Genomic DNA, 23,193 nt, shown 5'->3' with positions numbered 1-23,193 from the left:
GAGAATGATGGGCTTTCTGGACCGGCTGGAATTTCCTAAGGTGGAGGAGCAGGAAAGGGTGGGACTGGGAGCACAGATTGAAATAGAGGAAGTAGTGAAAGGAATTAGGAGCATGCAGGCGGGGAAGGCTCCGGGACCGGATGGATTCCCAGTTGAACTTTACAGGAAATATGTGGACTTGCTCACCCCGCTACTGATGAGGACCTTTAATGAGGCAAAGGAAAGGGGACAGCTGCCCCCGACTATGTCAGAGGCAACGATATCGCTTCTCCTAAAGAAGGAAAAGGACCCGCTGCAATGCGGGTCCTATAGACCTATTTCCCTCCTAAATGTAGACGCTAAGATTCTGGCCAAGGTAATGGCAATGAGGATAGAGGATTGTGTCCCGAGGGTGGTCCATGAGGACCAAACTGGGTTTGTGAAGGGGAGACAGCTGAATACGAATATACGGAGGCTGCTAGGGGTAATGATGATGCCCCCACCAGAGGGGGAAGCGGAGATAGTGGTGGCGATGGATGCCGAGAAAGCATTTGATAGAGTGGAGTGGGATTATCTGTGGGAGGTGCTGAGGAGATTTGGTTTTGGAGATGAGTATGTTGGATGGGTGCAGCTGTTGTATAGGGCCCCAGTGGCGAGTGTGGTCACGAATGGACGGGGATCTGCATACTTTCGGCTCCATAGAGGGACAAGGCAGGGATGCCCTCTGTCCCCATTATTGTTTGCACTGGCGATTGAGCCCCTGGCAATAGCATTGAGGGGTTCCAAGAAGTGGAGGGGAGTACTTAGAGGAGGAGAAGAACACCGGGTATCTCTATATGCAGATGATTTGTTGTTATATGTAGCGGACCCGGCGGAGGGGATGCCAGAGATAATGCGGACACTTCGGGAGTTTGGAGAATTCTCAGGATATAAACTGAACATGGGGAAAAGTGAGTTGTTTGTGGTGCACCCAGGGGAGCAGAGCAGAGAAATAGAGGACTTTCCGCTGAGGAAGGTAACAGGGGACTTTCGTTACTTGGGGATCCAGATAGCCAAGAATTGGGGTACATTGCATAGGTTAAATTTAACGCGATTGGTGGAACAAATGGAGGAGGACTTCAAGAGATGGGACATGGTATCCCCGTCACTGGCAGGGAGGGTGCAGGCAGTTAAAATGGTAGTCCTCCCGAGATTCCTCTTTGTGTTTCAGTGCCTCCCGGTGGTGATCACGAAGGCTTTTTTCAAAAGGATCGAAAAGAGTATCATGAGTTTTGTGTGGGCCGGGAAGACCCCAAGAGTGAGGAAGGGATTCTTACAGCGTAGTAGGGATAGGGGGGTCTGGCATTACCGAGCCTAAGTGAGTACTACTGGGCCGCCAATATCTCAATGGTGAGTAAGTGGATGGGAGAAGTGGAGGGAGCGGCGTGGAAGAGATTGGAGAGGGCGTCCTGTAGGGGGACTAGCCTACAAGCTATGGTGACGGCCCCATTGCCGTTCTCACCGAAGAAATACACCACAAGCCCGGTGGTGGTGGCGACTTTGAAAATTTGGGGACAGTGGAGACGGCATCGGGGAAAGACGGGAGCCTTGGTGGGGTCCCCGATAAGAAATAACCATAGGTTTGCTCCGGGGAGAATGGATGGGGGATTTGGAATATGGCAAAGAGCAGGAGTAACGCAACTGAAAGATCTGTTTGTGGATGGGAAGTTCGCAAGTCTGGGAGCGCTGACCGAGAAATATGGGTTGCCCCAAGGGAATGCATTCCGGTATATGCAACTGAGGGCTTTTGCGAGGCAACAGGTGAGGGAATTCCCGCAGCTCCCGACGCATGAGGTGCAGGACAGAGTGATCTCAAAGACATGGGTGGGGGACGGTAAGGTGTCAGATATATATAGGGAAATGAGGGACGAGGGGGAGATTATGGTAGATGAGCTGAAAGGGAAATGGGAAGAAGAGCTGGGGGAGGAGATTGAGGAGGGGCTGTGGGCTGATGCCCTAAGTAGGGTAAACTCATCGTCCTCGTGTGCCAGGCTAAGCCTGATTCAATTTAAGGTGTTACACAGGGCGCATATGACTGGAGCACGGCTCAGTAAATTTTTGGGGGTAGAGGATAGGTGTGCGAGATGCTCGAGAAGCCCAGCGAATCACACCCACATGTTCTGGTCATGTCTGGCACTACAGGGGTTCTGGATGGGGGTGACAAAGGTGCTTTCGAAAGTAGTGGGGGTCCAGGTCGAACCAAGCTGGGGGTTGGCTATATTTGGGGTTGCACAAGAGCCGGGAGTACAGGAGGCGAGAGAGGCCGATGTTTTGGCCTTTGCGTCCCTAGTAGCCCGGCGCAGGATACTGTTGATGTGGAAGGAAGCCAAGCCCCCGGGGCTGGAGACCTGGATAAATGACATGGCAGGGTTTATAAAGCTGGAACGGATTAAGTTCGTCCTAAGGGGATCGGCTCAAGGGTTCACCAGGCGGTGGCAACCGTTCGTCGAATACCTCACAGAAAGATAGAGGGAATGGAAAAGAAGAAGGTAGCAGCAGCAGCCCAGGGGGGGTTGGGGGGGGGGGGGGAAGGAACCAGAAGGACTCTCAGGGTTGTTAATATATATGTATAATATGTATAGGTCGTTGCTATAAATAATTGTATATTGGACTGTTAAATCATATTTTTGGAGAGTGTTTATCTGAGACAAGGCAGTTGCCATTTAGTTTTAGTTTTTGTTATATATTATTTATTCTTGGTTTATAAAACAGGTCATTGTTATTTATACTGTTATATTATTGTGTAAAGGATACACAATGTACTGTGATGGTTGACCAAAAATTTTCAATAAAATATTTTAAAAAAGAAAAGAAACTGTCTCTTTACCTCAAGGTGAATGCACCGCCATGTAGTGAGCAGGTAGTGTAATGAAGAGGGAAGAGCGAGGGGATGGGTGTCTAAAATGGGAAGCAGTGATAAGAGATTCAACATCAATCAGGAGATTAGGAGAAACATCTCTACCCAGAGAGCGGTCTGAATGTGGATCTACGACCACTTGGAGTAGATGCGAAGAGTGTAGACTGGAGGGAAAGTTAGATAAACAAACACAGAAAACAACAGGTTTGCTGATGGGGTGAAATGATGGTGAGGTGGCAGGAGGCTCATGTGGAGCATTAACACCAGGCATGGACCAGTTGGGCTGAATAACCTGTTTTTTCCCCCTACACTCAGTGTAATTCTGCCTAATGTGGTGAAGCAGCATTGAATTAGTCACTTACAGCTGTTGCTCTTCTTTTCTTCCCCAGGGTTTGAGTATCATTGAGTTCACCTCCAGATGTGTAGCTGCTATCAGTTGCACCATCTGCTGCATTCAGTCCTTGTACTGCAGCTGAAGAACTCTGCTGGGCGAAAACCTTGGACTCATCTGCCTCAAGAGTGCTCTGCCCACAAGAGCCATCACTGGTGGGAATGAGGCACTTCTTTCCCAGTCTGTTGCTTTGTGTGGAAATGCTCTCAAATGGTAGAGGTGAGTTTGAGTCCCGTTCGGTCTTCACAGAGTGAGGCTCCTGGGTTGAAGAGCTGGTGTCAGGCAGTGAGCTGTTGCGAATGCTGCCAAACTGGAATGCCTTGGAGAAGGCAGGGCTGTCGCAGGTGGCTGATTTTGCCTGGCATGCCGATGAGTTTGGTCCTGGAGGTATTGGAGGTAGTCGGCTGTTTGGAATGCTAGGAGCACATTCATTGCCTTTGTAACCCTCCAAATCTTTCAGCTCATCACCAAACAGGCTGTAAATCGACCGTCTGTCTGTGACCACACTGCTTTCAGAGAGGCTGCGCTTCCGAATGGTTCCAGTTGGCGCAATGGAGATCCCTTCCCACTGAAAACCTTCCAGAGAGGATAAGTTTTCATCCTCATCGAGCTCCAGAGCATCCAGGCCGGTCTGCACAGAGGGAACCATCTCAATCCCAAACCTGGAAAATAAAATCAAATTATAATACCATAACTAGTGACCAGGTACAGTATACCCAAACGCTCTTTGACCAGAGCAGTCATGAACAGTTACAGCCACTGCCCCTTCCAACCTTGTCCTACAAGATGGGAATCAGAAAATATTCATGTATCTGGGAACAATATAGGGTGCTGGGGAGGATAGCTGTGTGTGTGTGTGTGTGTGGTTGGGGGGGGGGGGGGGGGGGGGGGGTGAGAGGAAGGCGAGAGGAAAGAGGGTAAGAAGGGACAGTGGAGAAACAGGCAGCAGGCGGAATGTGTATGAAGGAAAGGGGAGGAAGGGGAGGGGATGGGAGGAGGAGAAAGGGAGTTGAAGTAGAAAATGAGAAAGGGAAAGCAAATGAGTGTGCAATAAGAGAGAGGCATGTCTAGTTAGGGGAGGAGTTCCAGACCCATATTCAACAGTAGTCTGCATGTGCCCGGTTATTGCCTGGCCTGCAGTCTGGCAAGTTAACTTTCAGAAGCAGGTGGATGAGAGGATTTTTTTGGAAACCCCCCCCTCCCACCTCTGTACATTCCCAAATCAATTTGTATGTGCTACTAGGATCCCTCCAGGTCTCTGTTAATGGGGAACCACTTCATCTCTGCCCTGTTTCTCACAGCAATGAGCTTCCATTCTTGTCAGGAGCATCTGATCACTAGGCAGAGCACATCCTTATGACCCCCTCACATTGAATAGTCATGAACGGAATGCTGCTCGACTTGATACTTAACCCAACTTGGAGCAAACATGACCTCTCATACCTTCCCTAGCATGATACTCCTTTCACTTAATTCTTGAGCTGTGGATGAGAATGAGCAATGAACTGTGCCTTTGTGGGACTTGCAGTGGCAGGATGTGGGGGAAGAGGTCACTCACTAGGTAGCTCCGACCAGGATCCACATTTTTGAGCCCATTTTGGCAGATTCTTTGGGAGATTTTTGCAGGAAAGCAATCTGGATCTGTGCTGCAGGGTTCGCGCACTGACCATACGCCAAAAAGAAAAGGGAAAGAACGCAAAAAACTAGCAGAGGACAATTCTTTGGCAGATTCGGAAGCTTTACGCAGTTCCTCAGCAGAGAAAATAGCAACAGCAGCATTGCCGTCGACAGCCGCCCGATTGACATGCTCTCGGATGTGCTCGCAAAGTAGTTTGTAAAGCATTTCGACAAGCTTTGGAAGTTGGTGTTGAAGAATCTGAGTAAATCAATTGAGGAAGCGCTGGGCACTGTGGGTGAAACTTGACAAGACTGCTGAGGCAGTAAAGAAGCATGGCGAGGTACTGGAGGGTGTGGAGAAGGCGCTGACGAGGCACGGTGGGCAGCTTGTGTCATTGGAGGCCGAGATGGCGGTGGTGGCCGATGACAATAAGAGATTGAAAGCTAAGGTCGAAGATCTTGAAAAGTGGTCAAGAAGGCAGAACCTCAGAGCCGTGGGGTTGCTGCGGCCGAATCCCACTAAATATCTATCGCAGATGTTTGAAGAAATGATGTGCGATGGTAGTCTAGCCTCCCCCCCTAGTTGGGCCTAGTTGAATGTGTTGTACAGGTTCTTTGAATACTGTGAGTTGGGATATCCTGTATATTGCTGTTGATAAAATCTGATTTTCTCTTTGTGGGGTTGATGGTTTTTTTTGATGTATGGGGTATGCTTGTTGGGGGGGGGATGCTGAAGACTGGGAGACGGGCTGTGTAGATTTATGGCTCTCATTGGAAATTAGTTTGGTAGGGAACCGTGCCATGAGGAATACTTTATCCTCAGGCTAGGCAATGTCATTGTCTTTGTTCTGGGGGGGGCTTGAATTCTGGTTTCAGTTTGTCTATTTGGATGGGTCGGGGAAGAGGGGTGGGATTAGTTTTCTATAGGACTTCCTTGATTTGATTGGGTGGGGTTGTCGGCCATCTAGGGAGAGCTTATCGCCTGTATCTCTTGAATATTTATTAAGTAGTCACTAACGGTGGAAATAGCTGATTCCGGGATTTGGGGGGTGGTTGACACCCTCAATTCGGTTGGTCACCTGGAGCGTGAGGGGGTTGGGTGGCCCAGTGACGAGTCGTGAGTTTTTGCTCACCTGAGGAATCTAAATGCTGATGTGGTGTTTTGCAGGAGATTCACTTTGGGTAAGGGATCAGACTAGACTGCAGAGGGGGTGGGTGGGACACGTGTTTCACTCGGGCTTTGATGGTAGGGCCCGAGATGCGACAATTTTTATTAATAAGCGGGTCCCCCGTCGGCCACCAGGATCGCGGCCGATCCTAACGGTAGGCACGTGGTGATCAGTGGATCTCTGGCAGGCACATTGGTGGTAATGGTAAATATCTATGCCCCCAACTGGGATGATGTGGCATTTATTAGGAATCTGTTGGTTTACATTCCCGATCTAGATACACACCAGTTGGTTCTGGGAGGGGACTTCAATTGTGTACTGGGGCCTAAAATGGACCAGTTCAGGCCCAAGTCTCTAGCTCTCTCAGGGGTTGTAAAGGCGCTTAGGGCCTTTATGGAGCAGATGTTTGGGGGTTGTTTGCTAGCGCTGTTGGGGAGGGTTAAACTAATGTGGCAGGAAGTCAGAGGGTAGTAAAGAGGGGATAGAAAAAGCCAGTAAGGAGAAAAGTGGAAGGCAGAGAAACAGATTGAACTGCATTTATTTCAATGCAAGAGGCTTATCAGGCAAGGCAGGTGAACTCAGGGCATGGATGGTCACATGGGACTGGCATATTATAGCTATTACTGAAACATGGCTAAAGGAGGGGCAGGACTGTAGCTCAATGTTCCAGGGTACAGATGCTGTAGGAAAGGTGGGCCAGGAGATAGGAGGGAAGGGGGAGTTCCGTTTCTAATTAGGGACAACATCACAGCAGTACAGAGAGAGGATATATCCAAGGATTCACCCACTGAGTCTATATGGGTAGAACTGAAAAATAAGAAGGGTGAGATCACTTTGATAGGACTGTAATATAGGCCCTCAAATAGTCAGCGGGATATTGAGGAGCAAATATGAAGGAGATTACAGATAGCTGGCCGCAAAATAGGATGGTGATGGTAGGGAACTTTAACTTTCCTAACATTAACTGGGACAGCCACTAGGGGTTTGGATGGAGAGAAATTTGTCGAGTGTATTGAGGAAGAATTCCTCATTCAATATGTGGATGGCCCGACTAGAGAGGGGGGAAAACTTGACCTCCTCTTGGGGAATAAGGAAGGGATGTGTTAGTGAGGGATCACTTTGGGACCAGTGACCATAATTTCATTAGTTTTAAGATAGCTATGGAGAATGATAGTTCTGGCCCAAAAGTTAGAATTCTAAATTGGGGCAAGGCCAATTCCAAGGGTATTAGGCGGGAACTTTCAAAGGTTGATTGGGGAGCCTGTTTACAGGCAAGGGGATAGCTGGTAAGTGGGAGTCTTTCAAAAGGCTGTTAACTGGGGTTCAGGGTGAGCACATTCCTCTGAGTGAAGGGTAAGGCTGGTAGAAGTAGGGAACCCTGGATGACTTGGGATATTGAGGCCATGGTCAAAAGGAAGAAATAGACATATGACCTGCATAGGCAGCTGGGATTAAGAGGATCCCTTGAAGAGTATAGGACTTGTCGGAGTACAGGTAAGAGAGAAATCAGGAGGGTAAAAGGGGGACCTGAGATTGTCTTGGCAGATAAGGCAAAGGAATAATCCAAAGAGCTTTTACAGATACATAAAGGGCAAAAGAGTGACGAGGGAGAGGGTAGGGCCTCTTAACGATAAACAAGGTCATCTATGTGCGGATCCACAAGGGATGGGAGAGATCCTAACTAAATATTTGTCAGTATTTACTGTTCAGAAAGGCACGAATGTTAGGGAAATTGGGAAAATAAAATGTGATGTCTTGAGGAGTGTACATATTAGAGAGAAGGAGGTGCTGGAGGTATTAAAGCGCATCAAGATAGATAAATCCCTGGGACCTGATGAAATGTATCCCAGGACGTTGTGGGAGGCTAGGGAGGATATTTCGGCCCCCTAGCTGAGATATTTAAATCATCAACAGCCACAGGGGAGGTGCCTGAACATTGGAGGGTAGCAAATGTTGTGCCCTTGTTAAGGGCTGTAGGGATAAGCCTGGGAACCACAAACCAGTGAGCCTTACTTCTGTAGTGGTTAAGTTGTTAGAAGGTATTCTGAGAGGAAGAATGGATGGAGGATTTCAGAGCTGGTTCCAGTTGGGAATTAGGAGGGTGGGAGATTTATTTATAGATGGGACTTTTGCGAGCTTGGGAGCATTGGAGGAAAAGTATAAGTTGCCCCGGGGAAATTTCTTGAGATATATGCAGGTGAGGGCATTTACTAGACAACAGGTGAGGGAATTTCCATTGCTCCCGACACAGGGGATACAGGACAGGGTGCTTTCAGGGGTGTGGGTCGGAGAGGGCAAGGTGTCAGAGATTTACCGAGAGATGAGGGAAGAGGGGGAGGAGTCGGTGGGCGAACTAAAAGGAAAGTGGGAAGAAGAACTAGGGGAGGAGATAGAGGAGGGTATGTGGGCTGATGCCCTAAGCAGGGTAAATTCCTCTTCCTCATGCGCCAGGCTTAGCCTGATTCAATTTAAGGTGCTACATAGAGCACACATAACGGGAGCAAGATTGAGCAGGTTCTTTGCAGTGGAGGACAAATGTGGGAGGTGTGGCGGGAGCCCGGCAAACCACGCACATATGTTTTGGGCATGCCCGGCACTGGAAGGGTATTGGAAGGGAGTGACGGGAGTGATTTCGCGGGTGGTGAGGGCCCGGGTCAAACCAGGCTGGGGGTTAGCTCTATTTGGAGTTGCGGAAGAGTCGGGAGTGCAGGAGGCGAAAGAGGCCGACGTTGTGGCCTTTGCGTCCCTAGTAGCCCGGCGCAGGATCCTACTCATGTGGAAGGAGGCGAAACCCCCCGGACTGGAGGCCTGGGTAAATGATATGGCGGGGTTCATTAAACTGGAGCAGATAAAGTTTGCCCTGAGAGGATCGGCTCAAGGGTTCACCAGGCGGTGGCAGCCATTTCTCGACTACCTAGGGGAACGTTAGAGGGAAGACAGATGACCAGCAGCAGCAACCCAGGGGGAGGGGGGGGGGGGGAGGGGGGGTTTAGTTTAGGTCAAAGATAAAGGGGTTTTGTTACTTGTGTATTGTTTAAAATTTCTGTATTGTTATTGTTGCGTTTGCTTTGTAAGAGGGGAAAAATTGTTGTTTGGGAAAAAATTTTCAATAAAACATTTATAAAAAAAAAAAAAAAAAAAGAAGGTATTCTGAGGCACAGGATCTTCAGGCATTTAGACAGACATGGGCTAATTAGGGAAAGTCAGAATGGCGTTGTAAGGGGAAAGTCATGTCTCATGAATTGGATTGAGTTTTTTGACGGTGTAACCAAGAAGATAGATGAGGGCAGTGCAGTCCGCGTTGTCTACATGAACTTTAGCAAAGCATTTGACAAGGTACCGCATGGTAGGTTGTTGCAAAAGGTTAAATCTCACGGAACCCAGGTTGAGATAGCCAATTGGATACAAAATTGGCTTGGGGCAGAAGACAAAGGGTGGTTGTAGAGGGTTGTTTGTCAAACTGGAGGCCTGTGACCAGCGGTGTGCCTCAGAGATCAGTGCTGGGTCCACTGTTATTTGTTATGTATATTAATGATTTGGATGAGAATTTAGGAGGCATGATTAGTAAGTTTGCAGATGACACCAAGATTGGTGGCATAGTAGGTAGTGAAGAAGGTTACCTAGGATTGCAATAGGATCTTGGATCAATTGGGCCAATGAATGGCAGCTGGAGTTTAATTTGGATAAATGCAAGGTGATGCATTTTGGTAGATCGAATCGGGGCAGGACCTACTCAGTTAATGGTAGGGTGGTGGGAGAGTTATAGAACAAAGAGATCCAGGACTACAGGTTCATAGCTCCTTGAAGGTGGAGTCACAGGTGGACAGGGTGGTGAAGAGGGCATTCAGCATTCTAGGTCTTATTGGTCAGAATATTGAATACAGGAGTTGGGACGTCTAGTTGAAGTTGTACAAGACATTGGTAAGACCAGACATGGAATACTGTGTTCAGTTCTGGTCACCCTATTATAGGAAGGATATTGTTAAACTAGAAAGAGTGCAGAAGAGGATGCTACCAGTACTCGATGGCCTGTGTTATAAGGAGAGGCTGGATAGGCTGGGACATTTTTTCCCTGGAGTGCAGAAGGCTTAGGGGTGATCTTATAGAGGTCTATAAAATAATGAGGAGCACAGATCAGGTAGATAGTCAACATCTTTTCCCAAAGGTAGAGAAGTCTAAAACTAGAGGGCATAAGTTTAACAAAGAACAAACAAAGATTGCGGGCAGCACGGTAGCATTGTGGATAGCACAATTGCTTCACAGCTCCAGGGTCCCAGGTTCGATTCCGGCTTGGGTCACAGTCTGTGCGGAGTCTGCACATCCTCCCCGTGTGTGCGTGGGTTTCCTCCGGGTGCTCCGGTTTCCTCCCACAGTCCAAAGATGTGCAGGTTAGGTGGATTGGCCATGATAAATTGCCCTTAGTGTCCAAAATTGCCCTTAGTGTTGGGTGGGGTTACTGGGTTATGGGGATAGGGTGGAGGTGTTGACCTTGGGTGGGATGCTCTTTCCAAGAGCCGGTGCAGACTCGATGGGCCGAATGGCCTCCTTCTGCACTGTAAATTCTATGTAAATCTATGTAAAAAGAACAAAGAAATGTACAGCACAGGAACAGGCCCTTCGGCCCTCCAAGCCCGTGCCGGCCATGCTGCCCGACTAAACTACAATCTTCTACACTTCCTGGGTCCGTATCCCTCTATTCCCATCCTATTCATGTATTTGTCAAGATGCTCCTTAAATGTCACTATCGTCCCTGCTGATCCCGTCCCGTCTCACCCCAGGTGAGAGATACAAGAGACCAGGGGGGAAATTTCTTCACAGAGGGTGGTGAGCATCTGGAAAGTGCTGCCAGAGGCACTGGTAGAGGCAGGTACAATTCTGTCTTTTAAAAAGCAGTTAGACAGTTACATGGGCAGGGTGAGTATAGAGGGATATGAGCCAAATGCAGGCAAGTGGGACTAGCTTAGTGATAGAAACTGGGCGACATGGACAAGCTGGGCCAAAGGGCCTGTTTCCATGCTGTAAACATCTATGACTCTCTCTGTAAGATGTTTTGGGGGGGGTGGAGAGAGAGAGCGAGAGAGAGAGAGAGAGAGAGAGAGAGAGAACAGAGAAGGCCCGTGGAGATTTCTACACCCATGCAGTCAGGCGTTTTCGGTTTTATTCCCCTTGTGCATGAGGTCTATTCCAGGATTGACTTGTTTACATTGGGTAGGTCCCTGGTCCCATGGGTTAAAAGGGCAGAATATTCGGTGATAGTAATCTCTGACCATGCTCCACATTTTGTGGACCTGGTGCTGGAGACGGATCTCATTCAGTGCTGGTCATGGAGGTTAGATGTGGCGCTATTAGCGAAGAAGCGGTTCTGTGAGCGCATGCCTGCGACTATTAAGTAATATATTAGGTTTAACAGGAACGACTCAGTCTCTCCCTCCACACTATGGGAGGCACTTAAGCCAGTGGTGAGAGAGGAGGTAATCTCTTATAAAGCGCACTTAGACAGGACTGAGAGCATGGAACGACAGCGACTGGTGGGGGCAATCTTGGAAACGGATCGCCACTATTCAGAGGACCCTACTCCGCAGTTGCTGGCAACTGGGAAGCAGTTACAAATGCAGTTTGAGTTGCCGCCCATGGGGAAGGCGGTGGGCCAGCTGTGGCGCTTGAGGGGGGTGGTTTAAGAGTACTGGAAGGCTGCCTTTTGGCACACCAGCTGAGGCGGCAGGCGGCTTCCAGGGGGATCGCACAGATTAGGGACTTGGGCGGCAGCTTAGTTTCCGTTCAGACAGAAGATACTGCGGCGGAAACATTCTAACGGGATATTTATAGGTCAGAGCCCCCGGGAGTGGGTCCGACATGGCAAAGTTCTTGGATAGGCTGCCCTTCCTGATGGTAGATAGAGCCAGCAGGGAGTTGGAGGCTCCGTTAAGCTCTGAGGATGTACCGAGGGGCATTGGACTGATGCAAACAGGTAAGGCCTCTGGCCCTGATGGGTTTCCTGTCAAATTTTGTAAGCAGCTTGCAGGCCAGTTGGTGCCATTGTTAGTAGATATGTTCAATGATTCTCTAGCTCGGGGATTATTGCCCAATATATGTCCGCAGGCCTCCATCTCCCTCATTTTGAATACGTATAAGGACCCCATGGAATGTGGTTTATATAGGCCTAACTCTCTTTTGAATGTGGGCTAAGATGCTGGTGCTGCGATTTGTTGTCCTCGCTCCTTCTCCAGTCCCCAAACCAGAGGTGGTTATATCTATGGATGCCGAGAAGGTGATTGACAGGATGGTGTGGGAGTACCTGTTTGAGGTGCTTGCGAGATTTGGATTTGGGCAGAAATTTATCTCATAGGTTCAGCTGTTGTACAAAGCCCCTATGGCCAGTGTATGCACTGATGCATCGAGTTCAAGGTCATAGACAGCGCAGAAAAGGCCCTTCAAGTTTCTTCCCGTCTACTCTATCTATGCCCCTCGTAATTTTAAACATCTCAATCACGTCCCCCCTAAGTCTCCTCTGCTCCAAGGAAAACAATCCCAGTCTATCCAATCTCTCTTTATAACTATCACTCTCCAGCCCAGGCAACATCCTGGTAAATCTCCTCTCCACCCTTTCCAGTGCGATCACATCCCTCCTATAATGCGGATTCAGAACTGCACACAATACTCTAGCTGTGGCCTAACCAACGTTTTATACAGTTCTGGCATAACCTCTCTGCTCTTAAACTCTATGCCTCGGCTAATAAAGGCAATTATACCATATGACTTCTTAACCACCGTATCCACCTGTTCTGCTACCTCACGGGATAGTTGTCCATGCACACAGGACTCCCTGATCCTCGGTGCTTCCCAGGGTCCTGCCATTTATCATCTATTCCTTTGCCTTGTTTGTCCTGCTGAAGTGCATCACCTCATACGCATCTGGATTGAATTCCATTTGCCACTGATCAGCCCGTCTATATCCTCCTGGATCCCTCGAAGGCCATCTTCCTCACTATTTACCACCAAACCAATTTTCGCATCATCCGCAAACTTACTGATCAACCCTCCTACATTCATATCTAAATCTAAATATATATATATATATAATATATATATATATATATATAAATAAATCACAAACAACAAGGGCCCCAACACTGATCCCTGTGGGACCACTGGACACAGGCTTCCAGTCAGAAAAACACACCTCAACCATCACCATCTGCTTCCTGCCACTTCGCCAATTCTTGCTCCAATTTGCCAAATTTCCTTGGATCCCATGGGCTCTTACCTTCGCTATCAGTCTGCCATGTAGGACCTTATCAAAAGCCTTGCTGAAGTCCAAGTAGACTACGTCTAGTGCTTTCCCTCATCTACACACCTGGTCACCTCTTCGAAAAATTCAATCAAGTGGGTCAGACATGACCTCCCCTTAAACCACGCTGACTGTTCCTGATTAATCCCTGCCTCTCCAAATGCAGATTAATTCTGACTCTCAGAATTGCTTCCAATAGTTTTCCCACCACTGAGGTTAGACTGACTGGCCTGTAGTTTCCTGGTTTATCCCTTCCTCCCTTCTTGAATAATGGGACCACATTGGCTATTCTCCAGTCCTCCAGCACCTCCCGTATGGCCAGAGAGGAATTGAAAATTATTGCCAACACCCCTGCTATTTCCTCCCTTGCCTCACTCAACAGGTTGGGACACATTTCATCAGGCCCTGGTGATTTGTCTACTTTTAAGCTTCCCAGACCTCGGAGAACCTCCTCTCTGTCTATGTTAATCTCTTTAATTTTACTACAGTCCTTCTCCTGATTTCTGTACCCACACTGTCCCTCTCACGAGTGAACACTGAGACAAAGTATTCATTTAGAACCCTACCTACATCCTCCGGCTCCACGCACAAATTATCACTGCAGTCCTTAATGGAACCTACTTTTTCCCTAGTCATCCTTTTACCATTAATGTACTTGTTAAACAACTTAGGATTTTCCTTTATTTTACCTGCCAGTATCCTTGCATGCCCCCCACTAATTTCCTTTTTTAAGTTCCCTTTCGCACATTCTATACACCTCGAGAGCTTCTGCTGTATTGAGCCCTTGATATCTGCCATAAGCTTCCTTTTTTCTTTTTATCCAACGCTGTATATCCCTCAATATCCAGGGTTCACTGGATTTGTTGGTCTCACCCTTTTTCTTGATTAACCCTGTAGTCTCCCTATTTCCTTCTTGAATGTGTCCCACTGTTCTGTCACAGATTTACCTATAAGTGTCTGCTCCCAGTCCATTCTGGCACTCGGGGATATTTTCCACAAGGCAGGGGTGCTCATTGTCGCCGCTCCTGTTTGTGCTAGTGATAGAACCTTTAGATATAACGCTGAGGTCTTCGGGTGAATGGAAGGGGAGAAGGGAGCATAGAGTGTCTCTATATGTTGATGATCTGCTCTTCTATGTTACGGACCGAGGTCTCCACTATGAACAAACTTATGAAGATACTGAGGAGCTTTGGCTCCTCTGCGGGCTAGAAGTTGAATCTGGGGGAGAGTGAATATTGTCCGGTTAACCCCCTGGGGAGGGGGCCAATCTGGGAGTATTGCCTTTTCGTCTTGCCAGAGGTAGCTTCCGGTATTTGGGTATCTGAGTGGCCCATGATTGGCCTATGCTTCATAGGTTGAACTATACAAGTCTGGTGAGTAGGGCAAGGTCCGATTTACAGAGGTGGGATAACCTTCCGCTGTCCCTGGCAAGCAGAGTCCCAGACAATCAAGATGAATATTCTACAAAGGTTCTTATTCCTGTTCCAATGCCTCCCCACTTTCCTTGCTAAGTATTCTTTTGCCATGGTGAATAAGTTAGTGACTTCTTTCATTTGAGCGGGTAAGTCACCAAGAATTCGTAGGGTGTAACTTCAGAGGGACCGGCAGTCTGGGGGCCTGGCGTTACCCAATTTTCTCCTTTATTATTGGGCGGCCAATGTTGAGAAGGTGCTGGGGGAGTCAGACTCCATACGGGGGAGGATGGAGGAGAGTTCGTATAGGGGCTCACGTTTACAGGCTTTGGCTACGGGTTTGCTCCCGTCCTCCCCAGCAAGGTATTTCTCGAACCTGGTGATGACCTCTACTTTAAGGACATGGAGACAGTTTAGGCAGCATTACAAGCTGAGAGAAAAGTCATTGTTGGCCTCTATATGTGGAAACCATTTGTTTGTGCCGTTGGGTTTGGATACGATGTTTAAGTCGTGGGAAGGAAAGGGTCTGTTCACGGAGGGAGTGTTTGCCAGTTGGGAGGAGCTCTCGGTGAAATTTCAGCTGCCAGGGGCACACCTGTTCTGTAACTATCAGTTAGCCGATTTTATCCACTATATTTCCCTTAGCGCCGCAACCCTCCCTACTGGGCAGAATCATATTGCTGGCGAGGTCTGGGTCCGGGGGGGGGGGGCATTTCAAGTGTTTACAGGCAGATCAATGGTGGGTGAAGTGGGAGGGGGAGCTCGGACCCATTCTGGTTGAGGATGTGTGGAATGAGGCCCTTTGTAGGATGAATTCCACCACCTCCTGCATGCAGCTCAGCCTGATTCAGCTCAAGGTGATACACACAGCTCATCTAACTAAGGATGGGACGAGTGGGTTCTTTGATGAAGTGGAAGACGGGTGTGAGCGGTGCTCTCGTGGGCTCGCTGATCACACCCACATGTTCTGGTCGTGTCCAAGGATGGCAAACTTTTGGGTCTCCTTCTTTAGCACCATGTCAGCGATTCTTAATATTGATCTGGAGCCTTGTCCGATGGTGGCCATTTTCGGGGTGTTGGACTCATCGGGCCTGCAGACCAGGGTAAAGACAGATGTTCTTGCCTTTGCCTCACTGAGAGTTCTGCTGGGATGGAGATCTTCCATTCAGCCCAGCGCTTCGGCCTAGTTGGGTGACCTCGTGGAATTTTTATATTTGGAAAAGGTCAAGTACATCGTTGGGGGATCGATGGAGTGGTTCTACCTGAGGTGACGGCCATTCATCTCCTACTTTAAAGAATTAGTCACCATCTCAGCTGTTAGAAGGCGGTGGGGGTGGGAGAGAATGGGAGGGGCAGTTATTATTATTGTTGGCAGTAGGTTATTTTTGCTGGACTGGGAGAAGTTACAAGATCGGCTATGGGTTCCTTTTGGTTTTTTTTATTATCACATGTACTGTGCATGAGCAGCTTTTTGGGCTGGTTGATGCTGATGTCGTGTTTGTTATCAATGAAACATTTTTAATAAAAACATTTTTTTTTTTAAAAAGAACTGTGACTTCCTTGATGGGACAGTCACCTCAGTTGTCAAGACAAGATCACAAGTTACTGGAACGACCAGCCAGGTTATTCAAAGAAAACAGAAAATCAATTTCTCTCTGTACTGACCTTGGTAAACCCTTGCCAAGCTCCTGCTTCTTTTTAGCAACCTGTTGGATGACTTGATCCCAGTTGACGTGCCGGCGTGACACATTCAGCAGTTGGCGCAAAGTTGGCTTCAGGCCAGATTCCTTTTCTGATTCACTCTTCCTTTGGCTCCCAATGCTTCGAATGCGGCGTGCAATGTTGAGATTTGGTTCATGGGCGTGAGTCCCAGGTCTTGATTTTGCGTTGATGTGGCGGGTCAGATCTCTCTGCACCGAGGTGGGAAGTCCGAGTTTGTTGAGTTCAGTCAGAAGATGGCTGGAGCTTTGAGCCCCTTCACTCTGCAGCTCCGAGTCAGAGGAACAATTATCAATTGTTTTGCTGTGTACAGCGCTTTGAATCTCATTGTCACTTTTGGTTTCAAGCATTGTGAAGGAGAAGGTAGTCGGCGATTGAACACCACTCTCTGAAGCGCAGAAGGCCTTGTAATCACTTTTTGTGGTTGAGAGTTCAGAATTCACAGCATGCTGAGTACATAATACAGCCATTTGTCGTTTCACTGTATCTGAACTTTGCTGTCCCTGACCTGAACAGGTGCCGGCAGAGTCTACATACGTAGCTAGCTTTATTTCTTCTGCAATGTCAGTAAATTCCTCTTCAGTCATTTCTCTGCAGCCCAAAAGTGCTTCCTTCATTTGGCTTCTATCAGCCGCTGTGGGCTGTGACTTGTGGGATGTTTTATTATTGCTATTTTTCCAGTTTTCCTTATTACCCTCTGTGGTCTGCCTACAACTTTCCCGCTGGTCATATTTTGCAGCCTCTGCCTGTCTGTGTTGTTTGTGCTCAGACTGACTGCACCTCAGTGCTTCCCTGGCACGCCGGAGCTCTTCGCTCAAACTGCTATCCACATGGTATTTACTGTCATTGTTTGGCCTGGTCAGTGAAGGTTGTACAGTCAGGCTTCGGGTTGTTTGTGTTGAACGCTGAGCTCCTGATGCATTCGGTGCGCTATTTGGCTGGAATACAGCATTACTGGAAACATCTGGATGCTCACCATCCAAGGTGGGCGTGCTCAAGCTCTTGCCACGTTCTGTACGACACAAAGGTTTATTTTCTCTCAAATGACTCTTGGAGTTCGGAATTAAAGCACAGAGCGAGAGTTCAGGAGGAGGAAACAATTTGGTGCGAAGCCTGACAGGATCTTGACTCTCACCTTTGTCCATTGCTTTGTTTTCATTCTCAGAAGTACTTCCTTGCTGAATCAGAGAACTTGAACAATCATTTGGTTCTTCACTGACCTTCTCAGGGAGTGAGGCAACACTGCTCTCGTTTTGTGTCTCAAGATCTTTTGGTTGATGCATCGTACAACCACTCCTCGAATCATCACTACTTTTGCTTCTAGTCCCAGGATCCTTGGCTGCCACAGGCAGCTCTGCAGGTTTGAGAGATCGGTAAGGGGCCCATCGATACCTCTTATCCCTCGATGGGCTCAAGCTCTTACCCCCACTCTGATCATCTTTACTAGGTGTGTTTCCCTTTTGCATAAAACTCAACATTCCTTCATTTGGCACATCGTCGGTGGTGAAATCCATGCCGTAGTCCTGAAAGCTGTAATCGTTCAGGTTCCACATGTTCGCTGAATCACCTCTGCTGTCAGTTGGCCGTCTCCAGCTTTGTGCTTTCTCCCAGGCATGCCAGTCTCTTGCACTTCGACTGTCCATTTTGTTCAACTTGTACGCTTTCCCTTTACTCCACTTCCTATCCAGCTTCTCTGCAGAGTTGTTTTTATTGCAAGGCTGGAATCTTGAATTTGGATGATTGGTTGTGTAGTGAGTTTGTTTGTTCCCATTGCTGTTGGAATTGGCATTCCACATGGATGCTCCCCCTTGGTTTTTGGGGTGCCAATTAGCCACTCCCCCAGGCCCACTGGAATGCCAGTTATGTTTCGAATGCCAGTTAGGTGAGCCTCCTGTGCCATTCAAATGCCAGCTGTGAGATCCCCTTGAGCCTGATGAATGTCGGTTCAAAGGACCCCCTGAATTGGTCTTCCAAGGGCAATGCTGAAACCCACTCGATCTACAACTCGCGTAATCACGTGACTCCCAATCCCGCTCACCATTTTCATGGTGCCAAGATGACTGGTTATATTTGTGCTCAGGCTCAGGGTATGCCTGTCTATCTTCCCGTGTCCTCCTATATCGCCTGTCGTCATTGTCTGTTGCCTGGTTCCCTGGTGTGGAAGCATCATTCTTTCTACATGAACAGAAACCAAAATAAAACACAACCATATCGAATTATGCAATATACAGCTCACAAGGAGGCCAGTTTATCACACTTTTCATCAGCTCTTCAACCATTTCCTGTCTTTTCTAGTATATTTTATTTTTCCTTTCCAAATACTGATCCAATAGTCCTTTAAATGATGTTAACAATCTCTGCTTAGCAGCAACCTATTTACAGCACTTCATGGTCTAAATCCCTAGAGTTAAAACAATGGTTAACTTTTATAACCCACTTCAATCCTCTTTAAGGTCATTTGCCCACAGCTTTCAAACTGATTGTGGCTCCCTACCTTCCTGCATTTGACTACCGGTCTAAGAGTCAGCACTTGCTTCAGCACAGCCCTCCATATACTCACTCCTCTGCATCTATACTCTTTCAACACTTTCCATTATAAATCTTCAAAATCCACTTTTCTATCCAAACCTATTCAAGACCAAATGTTGCATTCTTACAGTTTTTCTATTGGCATGAACGCTGGACTTTGCAAGACAATGTTTTAAGTAAAACAGTGAATTCTGGAAAAGAACGTAAAATTTGCATTTCTGGTAAACACCTCAGTTTGGAGAAATGTCGATGCGATCTGGTTGCCATGGGGAAAAACATGAATAGAAAGCCATTGAGATGTGGGTGCCAATCTTAGCACCTTTCACATAATCTCTCAGAACAAAGAACAGTTGCTGTTGAGAGGCAGGTAGGAGAAAAATTGGAATTCCCCCAGGAACAGGTCTTCACTGCCCTATAAGAACGGCGGGGAGAACTAAAGCACTCTATGGATAAAAGTGTTTCTTTAGACATATTTTGCTTGTGTTACTGAATGCAAAACTTACATTTTTCTTTAGTTTGATGCATTAGTTGTTTGTTAATGTTTTACCAATGTTGATTTAAATTTGTTACAGCAAAATTCTTAAAAAGTGAAATCTTATCCTTCAATTCTTTCTGTTGGTCATTTGAGAAATTCATGTCTTTAAAAAAAGTATTGGGCTCTACAGGGGTCAAAATACTTCAAAAATCATGGTGGTGCTTTGTACTTAGTTGTTGCTGTCTATATAGTGAGGCAATCCATTGCCTGTATTGACTGGTTTCAAAACGTGTCGTTTTTGAGACAGTCTCCAATTGAAACAGAAACCACATCTGCAGATTTATTTCTTGGAGGGGGAGTTGTAAATTGGAATTCCTTGCTGTGCCGGGCAGACTTCTGAGAAATCTGGCTGTAGTTTAGGTTGATAGGAGATGGAAGTTGAGGGGTCCAATTTCAGCCAGTGGCCAGAACAGGCATGGCTGTTAAAATTCAGTCTTTTAGCAGAAAAAAAACAATTCTGGGGTGATGGAGAGGTTGAGCATAAGACACCCAAGGTGGAAGGCTGTGGCACAGTTGGAGAACAACCAGTTTTGGGAGCAAAGCCATGAAGGATCTGGAAAGATGTTCCTTTTAGTGGACATTGTATCTGTGGAAGTGAGGGTTGGTAAAGTTCCTGTCAGATGGGACTTTGGGCCTAACTCCTATGTGAATAAAAGAACAAACTCTATCTGGGAAGAACAGAAAAATCGTTGAGATCTATATTGTACAAGCTATTTAAGTATAATTAATAGATTCTACTGAACACAACTTGCCTGTTATTTCATGATTAATTTATACTAATTTTGCTTTGATTGTTACAGTGAAAGTTTAAAAAGTGAAACCATGTCCTCTAGTTTTTTCCATTGGGTGAATTAGGAAGTTTGTTTTTTTATTTTAGGTTATTAGTCTCCACGGGAATTATAACAAAATTAAGGGCTCGTCCAGGAGATTGACCCCAGAGGTGGTCTTTTAGCAGAAAGAGAACAATTCTGGGGTGATGGAGAGGTTGAGCATAAGACACCCAAGGTGGAAGGCTGTAGCACAGTTGGAGAACAACCAGTTTTGGGAGCAAAGCCATGAAGGAATTTTCCAGAATTAACAAACAAGATTTCCCGTTTACTTTTGCTGCATTTGCTGGGGAATCAGCGAGCAACTTCAATACCAAAAGCTCCTTGGAGAGAATGAATTTGCCTTTTAGTGCCTTGGTTAACTGTTTCAATGATAAATTGAAGGCTATAGCAGAGAAACTTAGACATTTAAGAAGAAAACAGGGTAAGAATTCTATGGAATTTGCCAGAGAAAAGGAAATGGTGTTCAAAAGGTGGTACGGATAGGTCAAGACTGAACAAAACTTTGAGAATGTTGGCAGAATGGTTCCGGGAAATAAATTAAAAATAGTGTGCCTTTGGAAATACGTTCTGCCAGGTGGGACCTTAAAGATCAAAAACTAAAGGATGTTGCAGTAGTGTCAGATGATTCAAACATATTAACAGATCCCATTTAGAAACTCAGAGAGATAAGTGGCTTGATGATGAAAATAAATCTGGCTGTATTGAGAAAGCTGGCAACGGTAAAGATCCAGACCCTTTTCACACTAAAAGAACCATTTTGGTTTTTTTGCGAATCTGCTGACATTGATGTTACTACGAAAGATGCATCATCTGCTTGTGAGTTTTTTAAATTACACAGGATCATCAAGTTGAGGAGGAAAAATTAGTTGGAGAGAAATTGAAACAGCTTGAACTAAAAATGCAGAAAAAACATGAACAAGTTGTGGCAAAGCAAACAGCAACAGTATCCAAAGCTAATGATAAAAAATGGAAGGGTCACGCTTTGAAAGAAATTGAGAAAGCTGCGTCCTGCTCCAGATCTGCAGGAAAAAATACTTGTTTTAAAAAGTGAATCTTGTCCATTGCTTTCTTCTGTTAGGGTTGCTTGGGAAATTTGGTTCTTTTAGGGTATTTTCATGGGGTTCACAACAATGTCCTTTCTTGCCGATTCACTAACCAGTGTAAACAAACTTTCATTACTTATCCATAGAAAATATTCCACAACTTTGAACACTTCTGTCAGATCAGCTGCCCTCTTCCATTTTACATCAAAATGATACCATTCAGTGACATCATAGGAACAGGAACTAGGCCATTTCACCTTTTGAGCCTGTTCCACAAGAATGCTGACAACACCCAACTCCACCCTCACCACTTCCCTCCACCATTCCATTGCCTCTGATTTGTCACTCAAATTGTCGGCATCCAGTATTGGATGAGCAGAAATTGCCCATTGAATACTGGAAAGACCAATGCCATTCACTTCAGTCCCCACCACAAACCCCATTCACTCTGTACCAATTCCATGCCTCTTCCTGGAAATTGTTTAAGGTTGAACCAGATCATTCTCAACCGTGGCCTGTTTTCATCAGGGTGGAGCTTTGATAATAGTAAGACCACCTACTTCCACACGCTGGAATATAAACACCTACTTCCACTTCTGTAACATCATCCATCTGTGTCCCTGCCTCAGCTCATCTGCTGCTAAAACCCTCACCTGTGCAATTATTACCTCAACATTTGATTATACCAATGCTCTCCTGGCTGATCTCCCACTTTGCACTCTCGATAAACTTTTATTTAAAAAAAATAAAAAAAATTTGAAGTACCCAATTCATTTGTTTTCCAATTAAGGGGCAATTTAGCGTAGCCAATCCACCTATCGTGCACATCTTTGGGTTGTGAATGTAAGACCCACGCAGACACAGGGAGAGCGTGCAAACTCCACATGGACAGTGACCTGGAGCCGAGATACATCCCGGGTCCTTGACGCCGTGATGCAGCAGTGCTAACCAGTGCGCCACCGTGCCGCTTGCACTCTCGATAAACTTGAGTTCATCCAAAACACCCATCACCTCTGTGCTTGCTGACCTACAATGGTTCAGTCTGGCAACATTCCAATTTTAAAATTCACATCCTGCTTTAGAAATCCTTCCATAGCTTTGCTTCTCCTGCAGCCCCACACAATCTCATATCTTTAATTTTCACTGTTCTGCCATTGCCTTCAGCTGTTTAGGTCTTAAGTTCTGAAACTCCTTACCTAAACCCTTCCATCGCTCTCTGCTCCTTTAAGGCGATCCTTAAGATCAATATCTTTGAACAAGCTTTTAGTTAACTGTCCTAACATTCCATGTGAATTCGTGTCAGGTTTTGCTTAACAACTGGAATCACTCTGGAATATTTTACTATGTTAAAGGTGGTATATAAATCTATGTTGCTCTTGTTCTCACACTAAATATTTTCTCTGGTTCAGATCACCTAGAACCAGAGATTATCAGTGCCGACCTAGTCATATGACGATGCGACCAGGGGACTGTAACAATAAGATCCTCTGCTAACCTCTTGTATTCTCACATGTAATCATAGAATCCCTACAGTGCAGAAGGAGGCCATCCGGCCCATTGAGTTTGCTCCAACCCTCCAAGAGAGCACCCTACCTAGGCCCACTTCCCCACCCTATCCCTGTACCCTCACATAAGCTGGACATCGTTAGACACAAAGGGGCATTTTAGCACAGGCAATCCACCTAACCTGCACATCTTTGGACAGGGAGGAAACCGGGGAACCCATAGGAAACCCACGCAGACTCGGGGAGAATGTGCAAACTCCACACAGACAATCACCCAAGG

General features: G+C 46.7%; 1 protein-coding gene across 2 annotated transcripts in view; it reads right to left on the bottom strand.

Moving 5' to 3' along the window:
- The window catches only part of LOC140406169 (zinc finger protein 106-like), a 125,809-nt gene that overhangs the window by 58,016 nt on the left and 44,600 nt on the right, over positions 1–23,193 (bottom strand). Inside the window, exons 5-6 of one of the 2 annotated variants that reach the window (XM_072494304.1) lie at positions 16,418–18,646; positions 3,238–3,928 (exon numbers count right to left, since the gene is read on the bottom strand). In XM_072494304.1, coding sequence (XP_072350405.1) covers positions 3,238–3,928; positions 16,418–18,646 — 2,920 coding nt within the window. The remainder of the gene's footprint in view (positions 1–3,237; positions 3,929–16,417; positions 18,647–23,193) is intronic. The other variant, XM_072494305.1, reaches the window with a different exon arrangement.

Source organism: Scyliorhinus torazame, unplaced genomic scaffold (genome assembly GCF_047496885.1).
Source record: "Scyliorhinus torazame isolate Kashiwa2021f unplaced genomic scaffold, sScyTor2.1 scaffold_333, whole genome shotgun sequence".
Classification (NCBI taxonomy): Eukaryota; Metazoa; Chordata; class Chondrichthyes; order Carcharhiniformes; family Scyliorhinidae; genus Scyliorhinus; species Scyliorhinus torazame.
The sequence above is the reverse complement of the archived record's forward strand: the minus strand, read 5'-3'. Positions and strand labels throughout refer to the sequence as shown.